Source organism: Notamacropus eugenii, chromosome 1, assembly GCF_028372415.1.
Source record: "Notamacropus eugenii isolate mMacEug1 chromosome 1, mMacEug1.pri_v2, whole genome shotgun sequence".
Lineage (NCBI taxonomy): Eukaryota > Metazoa > Chordata > Mammalia > Diprotodontia > Macropodidae > Notamacropus > Notamacropus eugenii.
Window position 1 is genome coordinate 101,439,214 of NC_092872.1, and position 12,388 is coordinate 101,451,601.

General features: G+C 35.9%; 1 protein-coding gene across 1 annotated transcript in view; it reads left to right on the plus strand.

Annotated features, from left to right (window-relative positions):
- The window catches only part of LOC140505213 (putative COBW domain-containing protein 7), a 51,003-nt gene that overhangs the window by 23,612 nt on the left and 15,003 nt on the right, over positions 1 to 12,388 (plus strand). Inside the window, 3 exon segments of the mRNA XM_072610976.1 lie at positions 5,285 to 5,331; positions 6,729 to 6,815; positions 10,267 to 10,311. Of these exon segments, the coding sequence (XP_072467077.1) occupies positions 5,285 to 5,331; positions 6,729 to 6,815; positions 10,267 to 10,311 (179 nt within the window).

Consider the following 12,388-nt stretch of genomic DNA (forward strand, 5'->3'; position numbering starts at 1 on the left):
ATGAAAACTTTATGGGATATGCAAAAGCAGTGAAATGTGCAGGTGCAGTGTATGCTATAAGCATACTTACTTTTATCATAAGGTTGGAGTGTATTGATTTGGAAACTTCTAGGGAAAACATCATTTCCCTGTAAGATTGTGTTATAAGGATATTTATTATTCATCTTTTGTATTTAGTAGAAATGTGCCGTATTACCATTAACTATGTATGCTTCAAAATTGTTTAGTGTGTAAATATGCCTCAAAACTGTTCTGATTTGGATCTGCATCTTGGCAAGGAAAAGGAGCAAATGGGTTATATTGGTAGGCCAACTTTCAGGGTCAAGTTTTGAATCATGTAAATACAGTAAATATTTAACATCTTTGCCACCTCAATGAAAACTCTTAAATTATTAAATTAATATAGCTGTGCAAAACTAACATACTGTCAGGATAATAGAAACTTTGGATTTCCTAAGTTGCATGCCAGGTAAATAACTTTTGCTTTGTAGAAAGAATTTGCTAACTTGTCCAATTCCTCTAGTTGCAGAGCTTGACCTCAGCACCTACTTGTAATTCAAAGAATTCTGAGGCTCTACCAGTAATGACACCAGGATAATAGGCAGCAATTTAAGGGTGTCACGCTTCACAGATCTGGCCCATCACCAGGATAGCAGAGAAATGGTACCGTGTGGCCAGGCAGCCAAATTGAAACTGAAGTCGTAATTGATATCATGGGCTATCACTCTAATGGGATTGTCACCCGGTGATCTGAAATATTCATTTTTTAATCATGGGCAAAGGCATGGACAACTTAAAATGACAGCTCTCCACTCTCAGGACCTGCCACCCAGGCCACTGACGTTGTTCTTTTCACTTCTACAAATCTGACAAGGTTTAATGCAATGGAATCAGTAAGGGGAGAGTTCTAGAGAAAAGGTCAAGGGACAGGTTTCTTTTTAGTTCTCCTGTTATTGCACAAGCTGTTGAAACAGTTCAGTCTCAGAAAACAGTTTGGATTAGAAAAAGGCAGGAAAATAAACGAATTTTATACAATAGGGATTTAAAAAAACCCCAAGTAGTATTAGATAAATAGCCAACCTATTAGAAAAAGTTTCTTTTTTTTATGCTGACATGTTTGAGAGTTGATTTGTTTCCATAGCTCTGCTATTAACCTATCAATTTTAGGCTGGGGTAGATTTTTACCGTTGACCTCGTAGCCTTCCTGACAGTGTTGAAGGCACCATTGTAGTCTTTCCTATTTTAGTGGCCACAGTGTTTTTTTTTTTGCCTTTTGTTAAAATGAGATGATAGACTGAATTGAATGTGGTACCTTCTCCATATGGAATAATGGATCACTTTGTATAAGAAATAGCTTTCTCTCCTTTTTTTTAACCCTTGGCAAACATCAGATCTTCTACATATTGGTGAGAAATCTTTTGAAAATAAATCTTCTAGTAGTTCGCAAAAGATGTTCTTTAATATTGTCAGTGTAAGTAGAATTTTCTTTTTATCAACTTAAAGAATGCCAACATTGTTCTGTTGTGTCCATTTAGAAATGGAGTCCTGTTGCTGTGCAATTCAAATTGGGCACAGTTTCCAATTTTGGTTTTGTTTTACGTAAAGTGGACATAAGTATGTCCCATATTTTCAGAGAAATTTGGGTGAGGGTTGTGGGAAAAAAAGGTTATTTTACGCTATTTCCTTGGTAACTGCAGTTCTGCCTACGTTCACTGCTTTTGCCGTACGAAGCATCCTTAATAAATTTTACTTGCTTGAAGGTATTTTTTAGAGCTCTTGATTTATACTTTTAAGACTTAAGACAAGACTCTTCTGGTTTCTTCTCTTCTGTAAAATGTTAGGGACAAGAGAACTTAGAGGATGATTTCAGGCTCTTATAGGATAGTTAATATTTCTATAATGAAAAAGCATTTGTTAAGCAATCTTTTTTTTAAATGAAAAAATTGTCAATCGCTTACTGTGTGCAAAGCACTACACTAAGATCAGGGTTTACAAAGACAGATGTGAAACTAGTTGCCCCTATCTTCAGGAGTTTGCATTCTTTTTTTAAAATTAATTTTTTTGAATAAACAAAAATCTGTCTTCCCTCTCTCTTCCACCTTCTCTTCTACCTCCTTATTGAGGAACAAAGAAAAATAAAACTCTTGTAGACAGGTATAGTCAAGCAAAACAAATTTCCACACTGACCATATCCCAAAGCATGTCTCAGTCTGCACCCAGAGGCCTCCCTTCTGATTGGGAAGCAGGTGGCATGCTTCATCATGAGTCATTTCCTTGATCAAAATTCCTAAATTTTTCAGTTTGGTTTTTTTTTACAGTATTGTTATTAAGAAATTGTTCTGATTCTGCATCAATTCATACAAGTCTTCCCAGGTTTCTCTAAAACTATCCTTGTCATCATTTTTACAGCACAATAGTATTCTATCACATTTATATGCCATCGCTTGTTCACTTATTCCTTGGTTGATGGTCACCAACTGAAGTCTCCAGTTACATTCTTTTTTTAAAAATTTATTTTTATTCAGAGCTGAGCATTTCCACATGTAAAGCAGAGTAGAAAAAAAGGGATTACCTGTATAGCTGTGAATCTCACCATTTTGCTTTTCCCTCTGCCTATACCACAAATAGAATGTATTATTTTCTAAGCTGGCCTTGTTTCTTTACTCTTGATCAGTTAGTGTTTTCAGAATACTATTGCTCTCATAACTTTGTGGCAGAACTATGTGCCATCTTGTTAACTCAGTTTCTATATAATAATTCACAAAGCAAAAGATACCACTTTATAATTTGTTTTGTACTGAAATAATCGCTCTTATTGATTCACAAACTAAGAAAAATTCTGCCATAAATATACAGACAAGTCAGCAGTATCAAATTTTGAAAAGCATAAAACTTCAAGGAAAACAGCATTTTGCAGGTATTTTACATAAAGATGCGGCAGAATAAAAAATTAAAGTATATTTTTCTGTTATATCAATAGGTATATGTGAATATGTTTATCATATAAAATTTTTCACACATTCCTGCATGATGTGTTGGTTTAGCTGTACATGTACATCCCTTTCCTGTCCTCCCTCCCCAAGAAAGCAAGTAATCTCATATAGGCTATATATGTACATTTATGTTAAACATATTTCCACGTTAGTCATGTTGTGAAAGAAGAATCAGAGCAAAAAGGAAAAACCACAAGAAAGAAAAAACTGGGCATTTTAATATTTGATAAAATGGGATTGCCGTTTGGAATAGCTCAAGTTGTCAGTAATTACAAGAAAATACCATTTTAAAAACATGGATTTTTTTTTTGGTATATTAAAAAGTTTCTTACGTTCACCTAATAGCACATTCGATTATATTAAAACTATGTTCATTTGGCTTCCAGTACAGAGATCAGTTTATCTTTACTTTTGATAGTAACATAGACTCCCGGCTGGAAAAGACCTTCTAGGTCATCTACTCCAACCCCCTCATCTTATAGGTGAGGAAACAGAGGCCTAGAGAGGCAACAGGAATTACTCAAAACCACTCCAATAGAATGGCACTTGTGGTGTTTGTTCCCCACAGAAAGATACCCTGAAGTCAGCAGAAAATTTGACAGGCTTTGGGGAAAACAATTCCTTACTTATCCCAAGTCAGTAAGCTAGAATATTAATTTTATTACTATACAAAAATGTGTCAAACTAACCTAAAATATATTTCCCCATGAATCTCAGATCTTCAGTTCTGTGGAAGTAAGAGTTCTTTCATTTTAATTTATTCATTCACTCTTATTATACCACTGAGTAAAAAAAAGCACAATTAAAGTATCCCTAAAATTCAGTCTGGTCAATCAGATTCCTGTAATATCAGTTCATATCTGGGTGCTTTCAAGAGAAGGGAAGGAGAGTGAAAACTGAATTTTTAACAAGGTTCGTGGCATTTGTGACTTTAGTCATAAGAAGACAGGTGAGAGGTAAAACTCAGTCTTCTTCCTGGAGAAACGAATGTTATTGCATAATCTCCTGGGCAAATGCCTACATGCCTTCTGAAGACATGATGGCCCACAGGGGCAAAAGGGAGTCATCATATTGTCAAAATAGTCCTCCCAAGAGGGGTATACCATCATAGCATTGGGAGGAACACTGAAGTCATCTAGTTCCACTCTTACAGATGAGGAAACAGGTTTTAATGAGTACCTCCTGCTGAAACCTCTTTACTGGAATTATATCCTTGATCCAGTCCTTGTGTATTGCAATAAGAGATACTTCAGTAAGAGATAATGTTTCTTACAAGTTCCAGATAGTTTTTAGGCTCTAATACAGGTTGCATGATTTTAACATGTGAATTTGGATCAACGAAAGTATATGTTCAGTGGTGTGCTGAAGCAGAAGCTAAAAATTAAGATGATTTATTGTTTTATTGATTATCTGGACTTAAGAAAATATTAATAATGCAGATTAAACTGAAGAGCAGGTTGTTAAACGTTTGTCTGCACACTCCTGAGTGTACCCTTTCCTAACACCTGTTTCTCCCTCTCATAAAACATGAGATGAGTTAGATATTTTGTTTTTGTTATTCAGTTGTTTCAGTCATGTCTTATTCTTTATGTCCTCATTTGGAATTTTCTTGGCAACGATACTGGAGTGGTTTACCATTTCCTTTTCCAGCTCATTTTACAGATGAGGAAACTGAGGCAAACAAGGTTAAGTTGTCTTGCTCAGGGTCCCACAGCTGGTAAAGTGTCTGAGGCCAGATCTGAACTCAGATGAGTCTTTCTGACTCCAGACCAGGCAGCCTATCCATTTCACCACCTAGCTGTCCACATAGGCCTTGGGCTATGAAATGTACTGGAATCCCCTAAGACAGATCAAACATTTTAGGGATATTTAAGGTATAAATAATTTTACAAGATCTAGTGTGACTGACATATCAAATGTTTTATAGTTTATTTTTTAATTCAAGGATAACTCTCCTCTCTTTAAAAAATGAGACTAAGTTCTACATTAAAAAAAAAAAAAGACTAACCCCAAAGTCAAGTCTATTACTTTTATACATATGGAACATTATTAATACTGGATAAGAAATTTTAGGTTATATGGGAAACAAAAATACTTTGGACTGGGAAAATTAGCAAGAAAAGTTAATGAACTTGGAGGAAAGAAGGTTTGATAGTGTAAAAATGTGTTTCTTAACAGACATTTTCAGGATAATAAAGGAATCGAAAATAAAATGTCTTATATTGACATTTAAATATAATTTTTTTCATGTTGTGACTGACAATCTTAAATGTTGTCCCTTTTTTTCTTAGCATTTAACCGAAGAAAAAGGAGATGGCCTGATCAATGAAGCAATGAGGTACTCACTGAAGTAGCTATATCCATAACTTAAAAAGATGCTAAGATTGGTTGGTAGTTAAATTTAAAAGAATTCCTTAAAAGAGAACAGAATCACACTGGAATAGCAAGTGTCAACAAAAGCATCAGTTCTAATTATTTTCTGTTCAAACTAATACATTTTTTAGGTAAAGGCATTATACTAGGCCTTAGGGAGACAAACAAAATGAAACATTTCCTACTCTATAGGAGCTTGCCGTGCTTCTGGGACAAGTAAAATACAAATTAGGGAATGTGAAGGGTAAAGGAGCAAAGTGCTCTAGGATTAATTGAAATTGGAGAACACATTAGTGGGGGTTCAGGGGGAAGAGAATCAGGGAAAGTTTCGTGGAGGAGATGATACCCGAGCTTTGACTTGAAGAAAAGGAACCTGGAAGGTGGAAATGAAGAAGCTGGTATTTGAGGGATGAGGAAGTCTTGTTTGAATGCTTGTTGGAAAGAGTTCAGGCAACAGCTAATGGTCCACTTGGACTTAGATGTAGAGTACATAAAGGTGAATAGTGTGAAATTAAGGTGAAAAAGAAGGCTGCAGGCTTAAAAGACAGAAGTTTATTTTATCCTAATGGTCATAGGGAGCCAACAAAGGTTCCCCCCCCCCTTAGCTAGTTTTTTATTTTTTCTGATTCCACGTGAAGATAGTTTTCAGCTTTCACTTTGATAAGATTTTGAGTTCCAATTTTTTCCTCCCTTTCCTCTCCTCCCTCCCCAAGAAAGCAAGTAATCTCATATAGGCTATATATGTACATTTATGTTAAACATATTTCCACGTTAGTCATGTTGTGAAAGAAGAATCAGAGCAAAAAGGAAAAACCACAAGAAAGAAAAAACAAAAAAGTGAAAAGAGTATGATTTGCTCTGCATTCAGACTCCATAGTTCCTTCTCGATCAGTATATTGGATCACTAATACGTTGGTCCACTGTTTGGTTTTTTTGGACAGATTTTCCCTTTTCTTGGTCCAGAACTGTTAAAATTATTTTTAACTGATAATATGCCAACAGTGATGAGAATGAGTTGAGAATATGCTGTTCGTCTCTATAAAGAAGATTGTGTTTATGTACTATTTTTCTGAACCATGAGCTCCTTGAGGGTAGAAATGGCCTTATTCACCTTTGTATTCCCTTCAAAGCCTTGCAGTCAGCGGACTACATGAAGGACTTAGTAAATATTTGTTGTGATCAAATTTTGAGTTTATACTAACGAATATGACTCACCTTGACTAAAGAATGATAATAGTGGTAGATTGTCTAGTAGAGTAATAACATTTTTTTTTTTTACTGCAGATGATGATTTGAAGAAACTGCTCATACTTAAGTGTTTCATGTTTTGAAGTTCTTGTTTTCTCTTTTTTCTTAATTTAGGCAGGTTGCTTTGGCAGACATTGTTATAATCAATAAAACTGACCTAGTGGAAGAAGAGGAGTTAATTAAAATAAGAACGATGATCAGGTACAAGACTTACATGCTGACCACCCACTGTTTGAGATGTGTTACACATATAAGCCCCTTAACGTTGTTAACTGGATTGGTTGCATCCTCCAAACATAGCTTTAGGCAGAATGATCAATCCATAGAATCATAGATTGAGGAGTAGAAGAAACCACGGAGACCATCTAGTCCAATTCCCATACAAATGAGCTGAGTGATTGGCCAAGGTTGCACAGGTGATGGAGCCAGGATTCAACCTCTGGTCCTTTGAGCCCGAATTTTAGCTCCCTGGGAATTATGTCAGCAAGTGGATTATTGGAAGTAAGATATTATAGAAGAATTTTATGTTGTTACAGAGTTTACTTAGGATGAGTTGATGTTGATCAAAAAACGTTGTTGGTTGAGTCAAAGTTAAGCAAAACATTCATAAGTCATGACCTGTGAGACTGTATTTTCAAAGTTGGCATGAATTATTGAGTATTGTGTATTATGTGTTGTATCTAAATATGCATGTCTTGGGAAAACACAAAAATATTTTTAGTTTTCCTAGTGTCATTGATTAATTCTTAAGATAAAGAGTAAGATTATAAAACTTCACTGGCTCCTCACTATCCCTGCATCATCAAGACCCTCTTTTGCCTGGGACTCAAGGCATCTGGCAGCCTAACCTCGACTCGCCTTCCTAGTCTTCCCTTCCCTTAGCACTAACTAGCACTAATCTTCTGTTCCACTCAGGCTGATTTACTTTCCTCCTTAGCTTTTGTCATTTCCCTTGCTTATCTCTTTTTTCCACTCTCCTCATTTTTTGAGGCCCCAGCTCCAATCCAGACTCTTTTTGTGAATCTCTTCCTGACCACTCTCCTTCAGAGTCCTTGCAGTCCTCGATAGCCTGGAGAAGCTGTGTGTCATTGTCCAGGGCCTCTCGTGCTGCTTTGTGTTGTTGTTTAACTTACCATGTTTGTCTTTTCTCCTTAGTTAGATTTAAGTTGCTCAAGAGGAGGGACTGTATTTCCTTCTGTCTTTATATGATCTTAGTTGTGCCTCTTCTGTCCTTTGGAGGTCTTAAAACTTGGCTACTTTACTCAAGAAAAATAACGTTTGGCCCTACTAGATGCATAGGCTTTATATTTTAGACTCCATGAAAGATGTAAAAGTCAGAGCAGTGGACAAAGGGCGCACAGTTAGTTAGACTGAATTACAAAATGCTGCTTAAAGAAATAAAAACAACTTAAATAGCTGGTGGAATATTCACTGCTCATGGCTCGGCTATGCTGATATAATAAAAATGACAACATAAAAGAGTTAATTTTCAGTTTTAATGCTATGCCAATCAATCTATAAAGGAAATACTTTAGACAACTCGATAGAGTCTAAATTTATTTGGAGAAACAAATCTAGATTATCAAGGGAAATAATAAAAAGAGAGGGATAAAGGGAGAAGAGTATTTCTAGATCTCAGATTATGTTATGAAGCAGTAGACATCCAAACCATTTAGTATTGGTTTAAAAAATAGAGAGGAATATCAGTGGAACAGTTTAAACAAGGGAGACTCAGTAACTCAGTGTCTGATCTCTTTTAAAACATGAGTGATTCTTTGACATGTATGTTCGTGGAGAACAGGGACTTAATTTTTTCTGCACATTTGATGCTGTTTTTACTAGAAGCCATATTTTTGTCATTTACATTTTGAAAAATTGTGCTTATCTGTCCTAAGAAGTCTAGAGAATGTTTGTTAGTGTAGAGACTTTCCTTGTGCTACCGTGGCTGCTGAGCCTTAGGCTCAGAGACTAGGAGTCTGGCAGATGCTGTGGTGCATTTAGACAATTGATTATGTCCCTTATAACTCTGAACATCTGAGTAACCCATTCTCAGTGTCTTATTTTAAAGTAGTGGCCAACAGTAAGGTTTTTGAGAAAACATAAAAGAGAGAGGTGCCCAATAATGCTTCCACTCACACCTACCTTCTCCATACATACTCCGTACTCCATTCATACTGTCTAAGAAACCTGTGATTTGTTTGTCAAGCACCGAGTAGTAATGTCATTGTTAATCATTCAGCTTTCTGCTTCTCTCTTTTCTTTCTCTTAAAGGATACTAGATAGGAGTTTGGGAGGAAGGATTTCAGAAATCACTTGGGTCTCTTATCCTTTCCATTTTTCCTTTTCATTAACCCTTTACATTAATATCCTGCTGAATAAAACTTAAAAGACAATTGAAAGGCTACAGGGAAATGTTGCCTTCAGGTAGCCTGGCAAAGAAAGCAAAAACAGAAACATTTTTATAAGTGGTTAGAAACAGTTTTGTAGGTGGGATACTTAATTTGTAGGCAGAGATTGGACTATATGGACATTGTCTAGGACATGTAATCTTACAATCGGAGATGATTACAAAAGACTAAAATATGAAAACAAAACACAACCGTGTTGGGCCTCAGTGTCGTCCACAAAATGAGGGGTTTGAATTAGATGATCTCCAAGGTCCCTTTCACCTCTAAGGCTGTGGTTCTAAGAAAAATGGAGGACTGACTTCATCATCTTCATCAAAAATGCATGGTGAGGAGATAGGTGACATGTAACATGGATGCAGTGAATTCAACAAAAACCTTTTGGCTCCCAGTAGTAAAAGTGACACATAGGTTAGAAATTACAGCCAGTTTTTAATGGATGTGGATGGTAGAACTGAGGATTGAGTCTCTGTTTTCAGGCCAAACTGAAGGGCTTGGGAATAAAGTCTGAGGAGGTGGGTTAGAGACAGCATTCATTGGTCAGACACAGAGAGCTGCAGTCAGGATTTATAGGGGAGGGGTCAGGGACAAGAAACTTAAGATAATCACAGAAAGAAGAATCATCTTAGTGAAGAAATGTGGGTCATTGAAGGTTATTAGGTGAAGCCTACGGGAGGAAATTTGAAGAAAAGGCAGAGAATAGCATCTCATGTAATGCCTAAGTGGACAGATCCTCATACAGAAGTCACATTGGCATGTAGCCATTATCCCAGGATAACTTCTGGCTATGCTGAAGTTTAAGTTGCTTTCTGAGAGATGGTGGATAACATAGCTTCTGTACCCTTTCAGAGAGCCATGTTCTACAGGTGTTGATTTTGTAAAGGAAAACCTGTAGAGCTGTGCTCTCCAGGAAGCCCTTGCATAGCTTGAAAATGATGAGGCTGCTGACTGTTCAGAGAAGAAACTCTAGGGAATCCTTTTGTCAGTGGACCAAAAATGTTTCCAAGAAGGGTAAGTTTTATCACTCTTATCAGCTGGGCATAAGTATATTTCATTTTTCAGGAAAAAAATAATTTCAGTATTGGGTGTGTAAAGTTTCCGGCTGTTATTTTTCAATCCTGAGTACATATTTATGCTTATTTAGTCTTTGTTTCGGCAGTAATATTCATTGCTTTTTGGTTTTACGTTGTATTTTGAAAGTGTGACATTCTGGTTTTTTTGTTTATTTCTTTATTTGTTTATTTCAGATCAATAAATGGACTAGGAAAAATCTTAGAGACCCAAAGATCAAGGTATTTATTTTATTACCAGTCCTGTATTGCATTCTAATAAACTGATTATCATTTCTTAGTATGATTGAAGCATCTGCAAGTAATTTATTGTATTGGTCTGATTCTAGCCAACATTATCCTTACCCCAGTCCTAGCTTATATCAAACTATAGAGTGGCCTATGATTAGTTATTTTTCAGTGTATGCCTGTATATTTCTATTTTCCTTTAAAAGAAATCTCATTTTGGGGGTACAACTTATATTTGAGAGTCTCCTATAATCTGGACAAAAATGATGGTTCTTTTTAGCTCTATAAATTTTGTAGAAACCATGACTTTCTTCTAAAAAAAAATACTTCTTTAGGGGCTCTTTTTAAGCAAATTATCCATTTGGAAAATGAATTGCCACACATTGTTTCAGTGTTATAGCTAAAGTTATAAGCTATGATTGGTTACGTAAGATTAAATTTTTCTTTAATGAAGAGTGAGATCAAAAGTCTTAGTCAGAGTTAAATTAGTTCTGTATCCTAGAAGTGTGAAATTTTAATGGGTTATCATAATCCAGGTACTAAAAGTACATTTTAAATTTCAAATTTATTTAAATTCTAATGTGTAATAGAATGAATTACTTTAATCCTAACGTTTCTTAGTTGCTTAAAAAAAAAAAAAGAAAGTTCTTGGGTTAAAAATATATATTTTGCAATTCTGAATCTGTTAGCTTGAAGTATAGTAATCAATACTATTAAAGTTTGATGCCCTAATCTCAGGTAGTCTTTTAATTTACATAGTGAAAAGTATCAGGAAATTGACAGTTAATCAAAATAAAATCAAATAGCAACTTTTCGTTAGTCTGTAGGTATTTTAAGAATTCAGAAGTGATCACCAGTCTTTGTGTTGTGGCATTTTGCATGAGTCTGTTTAGTTTTAATAGTGAACTTCCCCATTTTTGTGAGGAACATTTTTCTTTTTTCTTCCAGCATACTGACAATTCTACAAATCCTAGTGACCTAAACATTTGAGATGTTTTTAACATTTCCTTGCCTTATCACTTTTAGTGTTCATTTAAAAAAACAAAAAAGCCCCCAAAAGAACCACAAATCCATCCCTTTGTGAGGAGCAGCACTGTGGGATAGTGGAAAGAGTCCTCATTCTGGAGTCCAAAGACCTAGATTCCCATCTTCCCCGCCCCCCCAACCCCCCCACCCCCCGGGCAAGTTGTTGTACTCCCATGGGTCTAAGTTTTCTCATTTGTCCATTGGGGGTAGAACTCGGTGGCCTCAGTGATCCTTTCTGGAGCCAACTTAAAATCCCATGATCCTTTGATAAGCAGGTATCTTTTAAACTAGTGTTTAGTGTTCAACAAAATAGAGTGTCTGCATTGCTTTGAGTCTTCTACACTTTCAGTAAATACAGTCGACCAGAGAGCAAAATGTATTTTAAAGTGAACATAATCTTTTGTTAAAGTTTTCTGAGAATGAGCAAAATGAGAGTCCTGAGAATAAACAAAGCTAACAGCTGGCAATAAGCCAACGCAGGCTTTTAATCTTTTAAGTTCACGTTTTTAAAAAAAATTTAATCTGAGAGACAAGTTTTGATGTTTTGTCTGTTTGGGAGAAACTTCCTTATCATTTTCTAGGCTCCCAAGAGCCTGATTTAGAATTTTAATTACATTTGCATTATTTACAATAATCTCATTTCATCAGTATGAAAACTGTCATCAAAGCACGACACCTCCCATGCCCAAGTGTGGTTCAGCTCTTTGGGAATCGCAGTGTCTTTCTTTTTGTTTGTATTTGTATTCCCTCTTACTGGAGATTGTCAGATGAGGACTAGGTAATCCTGAGACAAGAGATTCAGAGTCTGAAAGGACCTCAGTTATCTGGGCATTTATCAGCCAATAGTTTATTAAGCACTCTGTTCCAGGCACTGAGTAGATGACTCAATAATATCTAAGATCCTTTCAAACTCTAAATCCCTAGCACTAGAGAGAAGCTTACATTCTAGTGGGGGAAACAACACAGAAAAATGGGAGCTGAAAAGTGGAGAGGGGATTGTAGATGAGGTCCTGAGGCCCAAAATACTTAATTTCCCCAGTCACAA